Source organism: Pygoscelis adeliae, unplaced genomic scaffold (genome assembly GCF_000699105.1).
Source record: "Pygoscelis adeliae isolate BGI_AS28 unplaced genomic scaffold, ASM69910v1 Scaffold212, whole genome shotgun sequence".
Lineage (NCBI taxonomy): Eukaryota > Metazoa > Chordata > Aves > Sphenisciformes > Spheniscidae > Pygoscelis > Pygoscelis adeliae.
Window position 1 is genome coordinate 349,810 of NW_008824235.1, and position 18,183 is coordinate 367,992.

The 18,183-nt window shown below is 39.0% G+C and overlaps 1 protein-coding gene across 1 annotated transcript in view; it reads left to right on the forward strand.

Annotated features, from left to right (window-relative positions):
• COL5A2 (collagen, type V, alpha 2) overlaps nt 1-18,183 on the forward strand; it is a 111,801-nt gene that overhangs the window by 46,649 nt on the left and 46,969 nt on the right. The window contains exons 2-6 of the mRNA XM_009334978.1: nt 9,058-9,282; nt 11,375-11,388; nt 13,499-13,531; nt 14,266-14,298; nt 14,969-15,022. Coding sequence (XP_009333253.1) covers nt 9,058-9,282; nt 11,375-11,388; nt 13,499-13,531; nt 14,266-14,298; nt 14,969-15,022 — 359 coding nt within the window. The remainder of the gene's footprint in view (nt 1-9,057; nt 9,283-11,374; nt 11,389-13,498; nt 13,532-14,265; nt 14,299-14,968; nt 15,023-18,183) is intronic.

Genomic DNA, 18,183 nt, shown 5'->3' on the forward strand with positions numbered 1-18,183 from the left:
AAAACTAGGCTGCTCCTTTATAACCTTCATCCCTGATGCTGTGCAGAAAACAGCTAGGATGCCCTGAGGGCTGCCAAAGCCTGTTCCATGTCATCTTGAAAACAGAAGTTGCTGAATGAGCTGCCTGAAGGGTGGTAAAGGTAATGGTAGCAGAAAAGAAACAGAGGCTTTGTTCCTGGAATTTTTGCAGACTTTCTTGCTTACCATTCTTTTTTAATTTCTCAGAGGCCCAGAGTTTCAGCAAATGAATAGCTTTGCTGTACAAACAGCACATTATGAGTATAGCTTTCCAGCAATACCTTCCTACTCCACCCAAACACTGGGTAGTTTTCGCTTCAGTTTGAAATGCTGAGCCTGTTGGAATGCAAGGATTTTTAATTATGGAATTGAATTTTCTTACTAATTACAAATCTTTATTTTTAGTTGAAAAAGAGGGTGATATTAGTCAGCAAGGATGCATTTAGGGGATTACATGAGTCCACTTTGCAAACCGCAATGTAGAAAAGCTTTGTGGAAAAGGCAATGTGTAATGATAGGTTTCTATTGAACTTTGATGTGTATAGCTTCAAAGAATGAGGATGTTTGGGCAGCAGCAAGTATGTTTCTCTTAGATGTAATAAGAAAAGACATCCATGCGCGTTTTGTCTGACTTCAAAGGAGCTAAATCCTACAAAACAAGGAAGGCAAACCAGTTCTTTTGCAGAGCATGGTTATTTTATCAGTTAGACTTTGAGTATCATAGCACATGTGAAACTAGAACAGTGGAACTTGTAAGAGTTTGGATAGATGGGTGCAGAGAAGAGAAGACCAGACTGCAGTTAGGGGCTATACATTGAATGAATTTTCCCTTTGCCATTGCATTGGTTAAATCTGATTGACTTCTACAATGAGATAATTGGCTTGGTGAACAAAGGAAGAGCAGTGGATGCTGTTTACCTTTAGTTTAGCAAGGCTTTTGATGCCATCTCCCATAGCATCCATGGGCAAATTGGGGAAGTATTCAGTCCCATATTCAGTATGGGACTGAATGGGTAGACAACAAGGTGGATTAAAACCTGGTGGGGCTATTGAGTTCAAAGAGTAACGGTTGGCAGTTCAAAGTCCAGCTGGGGGCTAGATAATGGTGACATTCCCCAAGGGTCAGTGCTGGAACCAACAAGAAATAGTTACAATCTTACCCTGCACAGCTTGTTGCTTGGGCAATTGGTTTCTGGCTGGCCGGACAACCAAGATGGCTTCTTGTGAATCGCCGATAGATTTACTACAGGAATCCAAATGTACTGTGAGTGGAAACCGTGTCTCGCTGATACTGGCAATGAAAGCAGCTCAGAGAATTTTCTTCACATCCAAAATGCATTATTTTTTACTGATGCACAGCAGTCCAAGACTGGATTTTGGAAAGACCAAAATCAAACATTCATGGATTCCAGAACAGCAAGCCAAAGTAGACAGTAGAAGAATATTACATTTTCATTGTAACATTGCTATTTTAGACTTAGGTTTAAATACATTAGGCATAGTTCCTTATGTCCTGATAAGATTTTTTTTTAATTTGTAGTAGCAGCAGGTTGGGCAGAATTCCCACTGTCGGGGCATGTTTGCTTCCAGAATGAAGCCTCTTACATTTTGGGAAATGTGCTAATTGCAGTTTTAATTCTGTTCTAATTTTAAAGACAATGCCTGTATTGCCAAACTTGTGAGCATTCAGCAGTGCTGAGCCCTGGCCCTGTTCTGTCTCTGCTGACTGAAACGCTCTTGCAGCATGTTCTCTTTGTAAGCTCCCCACCAAAAGAATCTGCTGTTTCTGTGGGACCGGCCTGTCTTCATGCAAATGAAAGTGATTCCGCTCAAAAATGTCATCACAGAGTCAAGAATGTGCTCCAGCACTTTGCTTAGAAAAACAAATGATCTCTGTTGCCTCAAGCCTCTTTTGAAAGAATAAAATGTAATAATTGGCCATGATAAGCACTCTTTTAGGCTTTTTCTGCCCTGAGTCAGGAAGACAACTGCGGTACAGCTATAGCTGAACTGACTTCTCTGAAACTACCTTGAATGACAAAGTCCAAGCAGGGCATTTGTGGCCGTGTGGGCTCCAGCAGAGACCAGGCACCCTGCTACAGACTTCAGCTTTTGACTGATTTGCTCCAGCTGCTGAAATCTGGGACAGTGTTTTCTCAGGCATGCCCTGAATGCCTCTCCATTACAATCTATGCGCAGCCTTAGACATTTGGAAGTAATTTTATTTCCCGCTTGAGGCTTGATTGCTGTCATCTGAGAGTATTTGAATAAGCCCTGCTGGCAGATCAGCCTCTTCAAACTCCCTCTTTCACCCTATTCTCCTACAGGCACCAAGCAACGTGTCCAGCCATCCTACTTGTGAACCAAAGTAAAACCAGAGAAAAACAAAGTAGAAACATGTTTACATCCAATCTTATTCATGGGATAACTCTAGTGAGTTAGTTTAACTAAGTGCTTTCAAAGTATGCTGGTCGAAGACTGTTGAGTAACCAACAGAAAAGGACCTTGATTCCTAGCAGTATTTATTCATACTTAGTGTTATTTGTGGACTCTGCAGGAAAAACAGTTGAGTCTGTAATTTTCCAGTTCTAAAATACATGTTTTAAAATTATCTACATCATTTAGGAGAACACCCTGGGACTTTTCTACTTCTGAAACAAGGCACAAAGGGTTGCAGCTCCTTGTGTAGAGGGTTGACCCCCTCAATCACATTGAAAACTCATTTGGAATTAAGACCATTCAATGTATTTTAATCTGTGGAATGCTTTTAAAAACATTTATTGTCAACTTTGCAAATTATTCTCTAGGATTTTTTTAAGCAGGAACTCTGCAGGATGGATTAAAAAAACCCCACCTCTTTTCTGAAGAAACAGTTCTGATGAAACCTGGTTTCCTACAGGTTTGTGTTTTAAACTGCATTCCCAAAAATATAATGAAAAGGATTTGTTGTTATCCCCTGGTTTTACAAGGGAGCCTTGGTGGGGCACTAACTTGGAACTCCCTTCTCTGCCGAACTGTGAATGCTCACAAAATTTGCAGGAGCACAATTATGTTAGTGACCTGATCTCTCACGAGGTCTCTGTCAAACTTGGCTGAAATGAGCCACTGGAATCAAAGGGGCTTGGAGACACAGATGTCACAGTGCAGCCAGTAGGATCACATAAGCCTAACTTTCTTAGGAAACCATCGGGGAAGTGCAAAATGAAATGTTCATCCGGACCTTCAGCTGGCATAAAACAACACAGGGCCACAGACTTTGAGAAAGTAATCTTATTTTAGACCAATGAATGTCTGTGCTAGCTACTCTTTTAGACAGTCCTGTAATGAATAAATCCTTTGCATGATACTTTTGATGAATCTGTGCGTGTCATTCGTTGCTTATTCTCTTGGCTGTGCAGGGAGACTTAAAAAGAAGTTGATGCCACCGAGAGAACGTTAATCTTCTGTAGCCCTTAGTGAATTAACAATGTGTTACAGACCTTGCTAGTGGTCAGTGTTTCCAAGAGAATGATGAGTTATTTGGATTTAAGTGCATTGTTGTACTGTAGCTGTTATCTAAAGTTCACTGAGATGTATGATGTATCCTGAATGGAAATGTCTGAATGCAATTTTGATTTCATTTTGACAATCAAATATTTCATATTAAGTTAATTGTGAATCAGTTCAGTCTTTTATTGGTAAGGGATTCCAGGTTCATCCTCATGTATGTAACTGTAAAGTACTTATGTAAACTGTGTGTGTTAATCATTATTAACAAGAATTGTTTCTGTGCAACAAATGCAAAATAGGTTTTGTATTTATCAGCACTCCTGAAAAGTATCTGATTTTCAAAATAATTGCTGTTTACATTATGATTTGCATGGCATAATAATTTGGATAATACTTTATTTTTTGCCACTCAACAAAAGTTATCAAAAGATAAACAAAACAGGTGGTCTGATTCTTATTGGAGTAAATGAGAGTTTTCTTCCATTGATTTAATGGGAGCTGGATCAAGTCTTACGTTATTGTTGCAACAGGCTGACAATCAAAGATTATTTAACACCAAGCTCCTCTTGTCCCTCTCTTGGCAGTCTGTACACATGCACAACAGTACATCTGCAAAATGGTTGTTAGCACATATTATCTTTCACTTTGATTTACTTCTGCACCTCTGCTTTGAGTCATATTTCATAACCTGAAACTCAGCTTTTCATATTCTAAAAAATTTTTAAACTTAAAAAACGCTGTATCTGTGTAATCTTATATTTCCTTACACTTTTCACAAACTAGCATCAGGATGACAAAGAGAGGATGAGAAGCTGTTTTGTTTCCAACCCTTTCTCATTAAATAACCATACCTCTTCTGTCTTTTTATGTTAAGCAATGTAAAAGCATTGGGGTTTGGTTACAGTATGCATCAAGAAGTCCCTCTTGGCAGAAGCAAGCATAAAACTGCCAGTCTGTGCTTTCAATACCAGTCATCTTTTCTGCCTTTGCTAGACTATGTTCTTTACTGCTGTAGGTCTATCAGCCTTTAGGCTCCTTTAATTATAGCAGTGGTAGGACTAGTAAAAATACAATGAAATGGAGCTGCTTTGCTGTCAAATCCTTTTCTTTCCCTTACCATTTAATCTATGAACCAAAGCTGTTAATGTCTGCAGAAAACCTATATATCTGCAAGTTTTCCTTGGGCCATTTTTTTCCCAAGTAGGGCATTGAGAGATGTATTCCCTTCCATCATATACCTGCCGTCTCTTCAGCTGAGGTAATGGTGCTTGACTGCTTCCATATTAGGTTGTCTATAAGCAGAGACGGGTAACAGGAGAGTATAGTTTGAGGCTTTGGGGATGTTTCTGCAAGGAAGAATAAGACCTTAGGGTGACAGGTTCAGCGAGCCTCCCTGTTTGTATGGAGTAGTCTTCCTTTTCTCCCCCTTCTTCCTTTTCTTTTAAAATATTTTTGCGCAAGACACTGTGTTCTCCCCCCCCCCACTTCCTTCCCCCCCCCCCCCCGGTGAATTTTATCTTTTTATAGTGTCGTTTTCCTTCCTTCTTTCTTTCTTTTTGTTCTACCTGGTTCCATGCCCAGGCCTTACCTTCCTTGTTCACATGCAAGATGTGAACCAGAAGTCCATGAAAGCAATAAGGGTACAATAACGTGGAGTAACTTTAAACAGCAAACCAAGCAGCAGTGGATTTCCAGGTGTTGCTTTCAAAATGATGTATATCTGGTGGTGCATGGTTTCCTATGCTGTCTTTTAAAACACTTGTCCTGTTGTTGGCTTGTTGAGGAGTGGAATTAACCTTGAGAGAAATGTACTTGAAAGGAAAACAGTCTCAGCATAAAATGCCCAAAGTAGGGTGTGCCTTGCATGCCTTTACTGTGCATAAACTTCTTTGACACTTGCTCGTGATGACTGATGGGCTTTGACAGCCATCTAGTGGCTGAGATGGGGTCCCCCCCAGTAATTGGTACAATTTCAGTGTTGTCACAAAACTGGGCCTGGGTATGTCAGTGCATGATGTGGTTTTTACTTCCAAACTGTTGATGTGTAGTCTCTGAGTATGATGATTTAGTATATTACCTATAACTGACTGACTGACTTCTGATCAAATAGTTCTTTAAAGCAAAACTGATACTCCAACAAATCAATATATAGCAGAAAAATAATTGCATTGCTCACTGTGCTTTTCCTCAAAGTCCTCTTTCATGAAGGTCCTTTGTGCAAGCTCATGAATGGAAGAGTCCTTAAATACATCATAGGGTATTTCTTCTACCTTGCCTTTTATATTTGCAGACTGCTTTGAAACTCATTTTCACCGACTTCAATGGATTCGCAACCCTGTAGATTCTCTAGTCAGGTCCAATACCAATTAGAATTTTACTTTTTGTTGGTAAGAAAGGAATTGGATAATGGGCTAGCAGATCCTTTTGCCATGTTAAGAATTTCCAAAGCTGCTTCTCAAGCCATTCAGCACCTTGTGCTACAACTGCAGAGGTAGAAAGAACATGTGACATAAAGAGTTTGTCACTTGGTCTCTGTAATAAAAAAAACTTGCAGATTTCCAAACCAGGGGGGAAATGGTGGAATAATTTCCTTTGCTGCCTTTCCTGGTCTGGGTGTAGATAGATACCATGCCTGCAGTTCAGGCCTGAGAGTAAAATGTCAAAATGTGCCTGTGGGATGAGTTGGCTTTGAAATAGCTGCTCTTTTCAGGTTACTCTCTCAGTGTAATGCAGTCACAGCAGAAAGGAAAACTAGAAGCACCAAACGTAATCAAAAGATTAAAAATGTGTTTTCTGGCAGTATTGTGGGGTTGGTTTTTGGTGGGTTTTTTGTGGGTTTTTGTTTGTTTGTTTGTTTGTTTTAAATCATCAGCATATCTGCAATCTGATAGGAAAACAGACTGCTTAGTACACTTCCAGAAGCTGGTACGTGCTTTTTTCCTCTGCCTTTGTCTGCCTCTTCCTCAGCTGCTGATCGGGACCCAGGCAGAAGCTAGTCACCTTCTGGCTCAGCTCTGATTTGCCAAAGCAGTTGCTATGTGGTTTATTTGAAGTTATGACAGAATGCTGACTTTGGGCTCAGTAACTTAGAAATTTCATTTATGCAAACTGCTGCTCTTCTGAACAGCACAACGAGTTCTGCGGGTGATACATTAAGGGAGACATAGACCATATGCCAGACATCTGGGGGGAGAAGGCTAAATATGTCAGACAGCACGTTATGTCATGCACACAAGGGAGAAGCGAGAAGAGTGCTTTCCAAAATACGGTCTGCAGTTTGGAAAATGATTCTCAGTGTCATAAATGGACTGTACAGCACACTTGGTTGATATCTTTACTTCACACTGAAAACATTTCCTCCTGAGCTTCTGCAGCACCCCTTTGAGTAATTTTGTCAGTGGGTGTGATAAACTGATTGAAGAGAGGAGTAGGCCGGGTACAAATTTGGATTTCAGTTTCTGTTAGAAAGCTGCAGAAGTTAGTGATGGCAGGCAACAGTTAATGACACATCTGCTCCATTTCTCTGAGCTTTGACATTGATGGAGTAACTGGACTTGAGTTAAGGCATGAAGCTGAAATCCCAAATCTATTCATATTTATTACTTTGTGATTTCCTGTTTACATCTGCTTTAAATTAGGACAGAAATGCATAGAACAGAGAAACTGTCCTTGTGCTTAGAGCTGTTAATTTTTATGCTAATAACATGTTTTCTTAAAAAAATAATGGTTGTGATCTTTGACTAGTGGTATGTGTCTTTTTATATATATAAATATATATATATAAAAAAATTATATAAAATAAATAAATAAAATTGCTACTATTCCCAGTCTTGTATCAGTTAGAAATTAGGGCTGTTTGGGAGTTTTCAGATAATGGTTTTAACTGGATTGTCCAGTTTCAAAGACATTTTTGATAGGAAGGTTTCTGTGGTCAGATGGAGCTCTCACCCAGGTAAGGTTAATCTTCTCTGCAGTATCCCAGGGGCCAGGAGAATCATTCTGGACTGTGTGCGACAGCTTTGCTATGTATGACTCACAGGAGGGCATCTTGGCACTGGGGTTCTTGGTTTGCAGGTTTGTGACCCATTGTCTAGGGACAGCCTGGGGACAGTTCATTGCTTTTGCAGGCGCTTGTGTTCCTTTAGAAGATGAAATATTCACTGGGCCAAAGTGAAAAAATCTTTTTTTTGCTGATAGGGCATTCTGTAAAATGCTGGATACCCAAAGAAAAGTTTCCACTTTACTTGATTTTTGAGTTCTTTATCAGACATATTTTATTTTTAGGGGGAGATACTGAGTTATACTCACCTAATGATTAAAAAAATAATCCAGATATTTGGAGTATTTGCCTACAGAGTAGGAAGAAAACAAAGGCATAGAATTACGTATGGATAGAACAGTACCTAAATAGATGGTTATGTCCCCTTAAATGCTGCCATCAGTCAAATGGGGAAATTTTTGAAATTTCTAAGTTATAAATTCAACCCAGAGAAGTTGTTCCACCTTGGTGACAGTAGATTGCTTGGAAAGGAGAGAGCAAAACCTATATTGAATGGATTTCTAAATAATTAGTAAGAAATTAATTCAAAATTGGAATTCAAGGAAAAGACAGAATAGTAATAGTATTAAGACAAGAAAGAAAGTAAACCTTCTGTAAATGGAGTGGATTAGGTTAAAAATGACATATGCAACTTCGATAAAATACAATGACCTCCATACAAATGCACGAATATGTACATAGATAGGACATATGCATATAGTCAGTCAATGATGTTCCTATATAAATGGCCACATAGGATAGTCTTTCATAAATAGTTAAAATATCTAAGAGGTATTTTGTATGTTGCTAATATATATCCATTGCAATAATCTATGCGTGTGTTGGGGTAAGCATGTAGGGCCACGACCAGCTGGATTATAAGAACTAAGCCAAACCACTCAGCTGGAGACACTGCTGCAAGTACCCTTGCACTGGAGATTGCTATTGCCACTGGACAGTGACTGACTGTCCTGTTTGGAAGATGTGATTCTCTGTGTTGGTATTACCTAACACCAAGACCCCAATAAATGAGTTTTCTTTTCAACAAACACTGCCATGTCTGTTCAACACTGTCGTTAAGTCTGGCTGTGTAAGGTACCTGCAGTAGGGAGCAAGTAGCGTATGCCATTTTGTACAGAAGTCTCGCAGGTTCTTCTTCCCAGTAAGATGTCTCTAACGCCCTGTGCACAACAGCGACAAAGAGCAGGAACGTGGCAGGAGTTCCTCAATGCAGAGTTAGTACCCCACGGAGCAGAATGACATCCAGAGACTCGTGAGGCAATGTTCATTTGATACTGCTGTGGGTTTGTGCACTCCATGATGACTCTATTTGACTTCTTTCTGATCAAGAAATAAGGTGGTAAAATAAGAAAGACATTTAAGATGACTGATATTTAATAGTCCTTAATATCAACTTCAGCTATGCTGGTGGACTGTTTTCTTTCTGTATGTGACTATTCCTTTGATTTCACGGTTGGAAAATGTGTTGTATATTCTCTCTCCTATCCCAGGAGAAGATGTTGAAGAAATAGCTTGCACTCAGAATGGCCAGATGTACCTGAACAGGGATATTTGGAAACCCTCACCGTGCCAAATTTGCGTCTGTGACAACGGAGCTATTCTTTGCGATGAAATCCAGTGTCAAGATGTGCTGGAGTGTGAGAACCCGCAGGTGCCCCCAGGAGAGTGTTGTCCTGTGTGTCCCCATACAACACGTGATTTTGACACCACCGTTGGTAAGATTGCTTTCCAGTTCACTTTTTTAAAAGGAGAGACAGCTCAAAGAACTAGGAACCTCATAATACTGAAATTTCTGATAGTATTTCCATGGTGAAAGTTTAAATCTGAAGAGAGTAGATACTTGGCAGTTATCTCCCATCTTGGGTTGCACCTGAGCTGGCTCTGGAAAGAGTTTTCTTCTGACTATGAATTTGATAGAAGCCCAAATGGCTTTATAACTGAAAGGCTGATCTGAATTCCATCTTGATATTTCAAGGAGGTTGAATTCTGGCTTCTTTTTGTGGTTTATCTGGAATTGAAAGATACATATATTAGGATAAATATTTATAATAAACATATTAAGATAGATATATATTTATTATATAAATGTATATAATAAGTGCATGCTTTAATAAAATGCTCAATTCGAGGCCCCTCCAATAGATGAATAAATGTAAAATATGTAAACAGAAAAATGTAAACACTATAAAGTGTTTCCCCAAGGTGGAAACATGAACATGTGATTCTTTTGTGAGACATGTTGTGGTTTAACCCAGCAGGCAGCTAACCACCCCACAGCCATTCACTCACTCCCCCCCACCCGGTGGGATGGGGGAGAGAATCGGGAAAGAAAAAAAAGTAAAAACTCGTGCGTTGAGATAAAGGCAGTTTAATAGGACAGAAAAGGAAGGGAAAATAATAATAATGATGATGATGATGATAAAAGAATATACAAAACAAGTGATGCACAATGCAATTGCTCACCACCTGCCTACCAATGCCCAACCGGTCCCCGAGCAGCGGCCCCCCCGGCCAGCTTCCCCCAGTTTATGTACTGAGCATGACGTCACATGGTATGGAATGTCCCGTTGGCCAGTTTGGGTCAGCTGTCCTGGCTGTGCCCCCTCCCAGCTTCTTGTGCACCTCCAGCCTTCTCAGTCGGTAGAGCATGGGAAGCTGAATAGTCCTTGACTAGTGTAAGCGCTACTTAGGAACAACGAAAACATCGGTGTGTTATCAACGTTATTCTCACACTAAATCCAAAACACAGCACTGTACCAGCTACTGGGAAGAAAATTAACTCTATCCCAGCCAAAACCAGGACAAGACATAAGAAAAAAAATCAGCATGAAGTATTATTAACTCCCTGTTGCACACCTTCTGTGATATACTTTAAAGATTATGTCTCTTCCAGTCCATTTCTTCTTCCTGGAGAGACTTGGATGAAGCAATCCCCCCTCAATTTTCCTAAAAGAAAATCTCTTAACTTGCAATTAATGCTCATTAATACTGTGTATTGCATTATTTGAACTACATTCTATGTATAATAATTAAAGCAATTTCTTCAGGAGATGTAATTGCTGTTGATTGGCTTAATATAGAACAAAGTAGTAATAAAGAGCATGTAGTAGGGACTTGTGTAATTGAGCAATGGAGCAAGATGTGGCAAGCATTAATAAACAGATGGTGCATCTTGCTTGTGGGAGGCATTAGGCTAACACCAACAAGGTACACTCAACAAATATAAAAGCAGTATGGATACATTACAGAATTCCTACTGTTATTCAAGGTATTAATAAAATATTCTTCTGAAGGATTTTGTGGATATGAGTGTGGCTATATGGCTCTGAATTCAGGCACGTGATATTGCAGGTGCTTTCCAAACAAGATGAGGTAAAAAATCCCTCAGTCAGCTCTACCTTTTGAAAAATACCATGTAATATGTTGTGGATCCATCAACGTTGCTTGTATTGAAGTCAGTGATAAAACTGCCTTTGAGTTCACTGTCAATCATTATGCCAGCTTCTGACAATTCCCCACAAGATATTCTGCTTTCCTAAAGTGCTTTTTCTTATTCTGTGCAATGCTGAAAAAGGCTGAAAATCGGGGGACATCATTGCAAACCGTTCTGATTCCTCACATCCGAACAAGGGAGTATTTGTGTCCCTGGGAACTTCCTTAGCTCCTTGTAGGTGATACACCACCTTCTGTGCAGCCAGGATCGGGGATGACTCTGGCTGTAACACCTTCACTTAACTCTTACCGTGTTTGTCTCTCAAAGTAAAAACATTAATTTCCTCTCTTTTCTTCTTTTGTTCTTTTTAATAGGTAGAGGAAGAAAGGTAAGAGTTCCTTTAATTTTTTTTTAAATGTATTACAACTGTTAAAAGAATCTCTTGCATCTCCTTGGAACACTTCACAGAAATTAAATACAAGCTCTGTTAAAAACACTTAACTCTTTCCTCTTGGTCTTCCTTAGTGACTAGGGAGATTGTGATCCACATGGAAAAAATGCTGGGATGCAGGCAAAAATCCTGGTCTTAATATAGAGAATCTCTTGACTGAAAGTCTCTGCTGCCTACATCGAAGGAATCCAGTTTGAGTAGTTTGGTTGTTTTGTCTCTGGCAGCGCCACAAAACGAGGGAAGGGACCACTAGGTCATTAGAAGCCAAACTATTAAAACTTTCAGTTTGATTTTTGCTGAGACTTAGCTGCCCAGTGCGCGGTAGGTAGAACAACCCCTCTTTAACCGTTCCTGCTGGAGTTGTTAAAACTTTGTGCAGGAGGCATGTCTGTATTTCAGTGCAAGGGGTTACTGCATCTTGTCTAGCTGCCCTTGTGTTAGCCTTGACCTATACCTCATTCAGGTATCAATCACGAGATAGCTGTTGCACTACCGCACATAGGCTGGAGCAGCCACTGAGGTATGACACACTGAGGTATGACACACGGCTGGTACGTCGGCTTTGCAGCCCGTCTTGCGTCGAGGTCAGGTTTATTTACAGGAGCCTAAGTGACACCCTTGACTGCTAGGCAAACTTACCCCAAAACTACTCTATCTGGTACCCCACAGCATTGATATGATGAGCTCTGATGTAAAGTTATACTTACAAATTCAAGTTTTTGAAAATATTTTACACTGCTCTTTGATCTAAATAGTGTTTTTAATAAGATTTTTGGTTTTCTTACATTTGCTGTTGTATTTCATTATTTCATATACTTCACCATGAATAACTGGGGTTTTGTATAAATCACTGGAGGATTGCATAAATATAAAAATACTCCTCAGCTGTATTTAAATGTATGAAACCATACTGAAAACAGGTTTTTGGCATCCTTTCTACTTTCACTGTGGTAATAATTCAGGCCGCCCAAGGCAGCTTGCATAACATCATGGCCATGTTCGAGTCAACACCAAGTAAAACACTGGCAACCGTTACCCAAGTACTCGTGAAGGTCCTTTGCAACAGGAGGTTCTGCAGGAGGTAGGACTGCCGGAGCCTGAGTGCTCGACAGGGATGCTTGGTCCAGGTACTGATGAAGAACCGGGGTGATGTGTTCTTGCACTGAGCCACACTTCTGTGGGCAGCATCTCTCACACTACGCAATTAAACAAAGAGAAGATCTATTCTTACAAAAGAAATTAAAATATATTCTGATAAATAAGCTTCTAAGATGGTAAGCAGCTACAAGAAATAATAGAAATAATTTTTAGGTGATCAAGTATATACATTCACTAAAACCGAGTAGCTCTTTATGCAGAGGTAGTTTATGGAAATAAATGGACTGTAGCCAGCTTATTGTTACTTGATAAACAAGGCGGGAAATTTCTTATCTTTACAAAGTCCTCTTTTTTTCCCTTAATAAAATGGTTACCACCAATAGGTCTAAACCCAGTTATTTTATGTAACGTAATCATTGTCAACACATTCAACCCAAAGAAAAGTCAATTGGCAAATGCTGTGTCCTTCACTCTGAAGCTATGCGATATCATTTTGTACTCTGTCCCTATGCTGCAGATGGACATGCAGGTTTTTTTATGTCCGTAAATTTAATGATATGAATTTTAATTGAATACCTTGAAGAAATGGAGTCTGAATGCTGCTCTGGGCGCTGCATTTTGTATGAATCAAATCATCCAATAACAGAACTACATGTTTTCTAGTACTTAAATATCATGGTAATTTTTTAGTTTGACTCTTCTTTCAGCTGGTTTGTTACGCAGTTAGAGAAAATCTGATGATTTATAGCCTTCATTTAATCAGTGTCCATAGTAATTAAAAATAGTATGGATTAGCTATCACAGGTACTTTAAATTAGTCTCAGTTGTATCCTTAGAGAAGTCTTAGCATTTGTCACAGTCGCAGGGATGGTATTGGTGAAACTGGTACTGTTGATTGTATTTTCACTTGTTTTCTGCCATTTGATGTTTTTGCATCTTTTTCCTACAGGGACAAAAAGGAGAACCTGGAATCGTGCCACCTGTAAGTCCATCTTTTTCTTCATTTATCAGCACACCCTAGAAGTGTACATTTTAGTGCTTTAAAGCAGAATTGCAGTAATTAAGGAAATACAACAAAAATGTACAGCCTAGGAATGAAAGGAATGGAATTAATTATGCTGTTTCACATATGTAACATTAGAAATCCTGGTCAGTTGCATTTTGGGAAAAAATCTTATTGAGTTAAATCTGTCATAATCTTTATTTTTATAGTTAGAATTTTGTGGAGGTATAATGGTAAATTAGTATTTGGAAAGTGTAGAGACATTTAAGGAAACTGGTGAAATAAATTGTCACTTTCTATCTTTATTATCCCTTTCTAGCATGAAGACAAACAAATTAAAAGAATCGATAAGTTGAGACTACATCATTGTAATTCACTTATTTATTTAATCTTTTTTAGAATAACAATGATACTTCCAAGATTTTGGTCATATTGCTTATAAAAAGACTCCAAACTGGAAAGAGATAACCAGTGGAATTTTTTTATCTATCTATCTATCTATCTATCCATCCATCCATCCGTCTGTCTGTCTGTCTATCCCCCCCCCCCCCAAAAAAAAAAAAAAGCACACAAAAACCAACCTTACAACTTGCCTGGTACTTTAATTTTCTCTCTTGCTATTTACTTTTCAATAACTGATTTTCTGTAGGGTAGTCAAGACAAATGTAGCCATAATGTTGTGTGGTAACTTTAATTCGTATTGCCTTCTTTAGGTTTCAGGAATACGAGGCCGCCCGGGACCAGCCGTGAGTATTTTTTCATCTTTTGTTTCTCTGATGATAGCATTTTCCACTTTCTGCCATTTCTGTTTTGTATTGTGAGGATGATGTGAAGAAGGACTCTTCCGTGCCTGTAGTGGTTATTGTCTGCAAAGCCATTGGATTTGAGAGGGCAACAAGATTATGGGATTTTTTACTAGTCTCAGGTCAGCCCATGCCCTAAGTGAATGGATGTGTGCTTCTAGTACACACATGTCTGAGGACCTTTGTGCAAAGTTGATGCTGGGGAATGCTTTTCTAGCAGGGATCTAGCAGGTGTAAAAGGAGATGCAGTATGCTCCCTGGCTGCAGCTAAGCAGAGAGCAGTTCTGGACTAGCAGGAAGGGTGTCTCAAACCTGTACATCTCCGCATTAAGAGTCTCCAGCATTCAGAAAACCTTTGCTAAATTAACTTGTGGAGCACATGAGAGATGAAATCATTTTGTAGATCTCTGCATCCTGGTTCTACTTCCTTCAGGCAATGTACAGTTGAGAAGAAATATTGAATACTTGCTGCCTCTAGCTGTTTTCTTTATGATCATGTGAAACACCCCCCCCCCAATTAATTTTCAAATAAGCATTGCATTTCATATTTTCAGAGCTTTATTAATCGTTAGCTAGTTTAAAAGGTACTTAATATTTCTAATCTTTCTTTTAGGGACCTCCAGGCTCACAAGGACCACGAGGAGAACGAGGACCAAAGGGAAGACCTGTAAGTTATTAAGTATCTCAGAAAGCAAGTACTGGACTAACCTCAAAAGGCTAGACGGCTTTAGGCTCCATGTCTTCTAGAGTTACCAGAACTTTCCTCATATTTTCCAAGAATAAGATAGCAAACACAAAAACGTTTATATCTCACCATTCCTTGCGTAGATTGAAACCTGAATGTTTTGAGATAATTGACAGAGGTTTAGCAGTATTTCCACTAAAAGCCATTATTTCTCAACAGTTACCCAAAGCAGTGTCTGAGAGTATGGCTTTCTCCAGGATTTAAAAAAAAAAAAAAAAAAATCAGTAAAACTGGAGCATCACGTTTGCCTGTTTAAGAGCCCAGGAAGTTAGCAGGAGTTAATATGTGACTACATACGTTGGTATGCTGGTGAATAATATAACCAAGATTGCTCAGTGGAAATAAAGACTTCATAAGGGAATTTCAGTGTCTGCATGTGGAGAACCACAGAAAGGCCAAAAGGGAGTGCTGAAAATACCATCCGTGTTGAAAAAGCTAGGTCAAAGAGCAGAAGCTGCTAAAAGCAGATTTTAAAGAGTTGTATCACTGTAATTTCTACGTGGATATTTTCCACGTAGAAATTAAAACTAAAACTGACTCCTTTCTGCTGTTCCTCCAATGAGTGCCTCTTGTCCATAGATGGTAATGACACTTCTAAAGCAGTGGAGTAAGTGTGTAGCCTCTTTGAGATGGATGCCAAGCCACTGCTGCTCTCTAGATCACCATGAGACATTTGTCTGATGAATGAGTATCAAGATGCTTAAAAGAATTCTGGAAGTAATTGTGAAATCTTGTGGTGCACAGAGGAATCTTGACTGTGTTTATAGAGATGTCTGAAGTGCTTTCCTAATGTGCAGTATTATCGATGAGACGCTAAATAATTTCTGATTCTGTGCCATGCATCCCTTGTATGTCTCTATGGAGTGGAAGCACCTAAAATACCAAAAGGCTGTAAATAGTTTTGAGTTCCTTTGACACAGGTTATTATACTGTTTTCAAGGAGTATCAAGGGATTAGGAACTAGTCAGCTCCTTTGAAAGTGTTACGTCAAAGGTTCTGGTGAGCCGTGTGTATGTCAGAGTGTAGGTCTGAGACCAAAGAGCACTGCTTTAGTTACAGACTGACTGCTAGTGCAGGATTTTTTTATTTATACTTGTGGAAAAAAAAAAGTTAGCTCACACCTGCAGTTTATATTATGAAAACCTCTCTGCACGTTGTTTGCAGTTTGTTTAAAATACCTCATGGAGCAGGTAACCTTGTACAGACACCCTTTATAAAATTAGTCTGGGTAAATACATTACTGACTGGTGGTATTACGAAACCACTAAGCACATTTCCAAGCCTTTTGTTTGTTTCTCTGGATTTTTTTTTTTGGTTCTTTAAATGGGCTTCTACTGACTAGTGAGCAGAAGGAACTCAATCTTGCTGTGGATCTCTGCCTTTTACAAAAGCGGGACCCTTGGATGTAAAGTGAATTCAGGAGTATTAGCATATTTTTTTACTTCAAATTCTTTGTTAGTGTAACAATGAGAGAGAAACAGCTAGGGAATAGCCTGTTTGCATTTGCAAAATGCATCTAGAGAGGGGGAGTTTTGGAGCATGATACAATTTCAGGTGTTTACAAATGATCTTTTGAAGACAGAAAATAAGCTTGAGCATCCTCAGAACCATTGATATGTTTTGTTTCAATATGGATTTACACTCGATTGTAATTGCAGTAGCAGTTAAAATAGATAGTAGTTTGAGAGCGTTCTGCCATGATCTGCATTTCCTTTTATTCCATTACAGGCAAAGCCTGTAGTAGTTTCCTGAACAGCAGCAGCAATGGGCCAGAGTGAGACAGTTGCGTGTTTAAACGGTGCCACCTCGTGGCCTACCTGAGAATTTTTTTCCTTTTTTTTTTTTTTTTTTAAACCTCACTGGCCTTGAGCTGGTGAAAGAAAATGAAAGACCTTTTTTTTTTTTTTTATAGATATAAATAGATTACTAATATAAAAGAAGTAAAAGTGTAATCAAGATTTTATTAAAAAGAGCCCCAGCATTGGTTATATACCACTGGTTAGTTGCCACCTACAAATACAAACATGCTTTTCGGGGACTTTTTGGGTTTTGGGGTGGGGGGTTGCAGTGTTGCTCTTGAAGCAGGTTGATTTTTGGTGACTAAAAAGTAGGTCCTTTTCTAAAAAGAAACGAAAAAAAGACCTTTTTCTGTGTCAGATTTTGTTAAGGTGTCTTGGTTTGGATATTGAAAATCGTAGTCATATTAATGCTTGCTTAATTCTTTATACGCAACTGTTTTTTTTCCTCTACTGCTTAGCTTTGTTTTCTTTTTATTTTGAGAACAAACGAAAGAAGGTAACTTATTCTTTTCCTCCTTTGGATAGTATGCACTTTTAGGTTTGGCAGTGTGTACTTCTGTTTATAATAGAAACATTAGATAATAAAGTTTTCTGCTAGAACCTTCTGCTTCCATCCAACATGCACAAATCTTCTCATTTGTTTCAGAATACCATCTATTCACAACTCATTCTGCGAGTAGGGGTGTGTGTGTACATGTATGTCTGATAAGAAGATTTCCCTCTGATTTGCTAGGCTTATAGGAATTTCAGACCATAAAGATAGATGGAGAATTAAGAGAATTAGCTCATTCACTGGGAGTTTCCAGGAACGCTATTGTCAATGCCATCCAAGTGTAGCCCTTTTTAACAAGGGAATGCTTTTTCTTTAACATCCGGACCATACTAGTTCAAACCATACTAGTTCAGGCATAAATTGCACTGATATGTGTTGCGGAGTGCAAGGAAACACAGTCCTCGTCTCATGGAAATAGAAGCAATCTGTCTAATTGTGTTTGTAAAGATAACTCACTGAACCAGGCTTCCAAAGTTTTATGTTTAGGATCCTTAAAGTAGAAGATCTCATTACACAGTATAAAATTTTTCCTCACCGCAGTCGAGCATTTTTATTGTAATGAAGGAAGCAGTGGTGACAAGCACTTTAAAGTCTGTGTTTATGGTTGCATTATATCTTTATTGGCCCTGTTGCTATTGATTTTGTTCCACTAATGTGTTATTAGCTGCTTCCGTATTTAATTTTAGTTCTGACACAAGATAAGATGAATGCAGTTTAGGAATCAGAAGTGG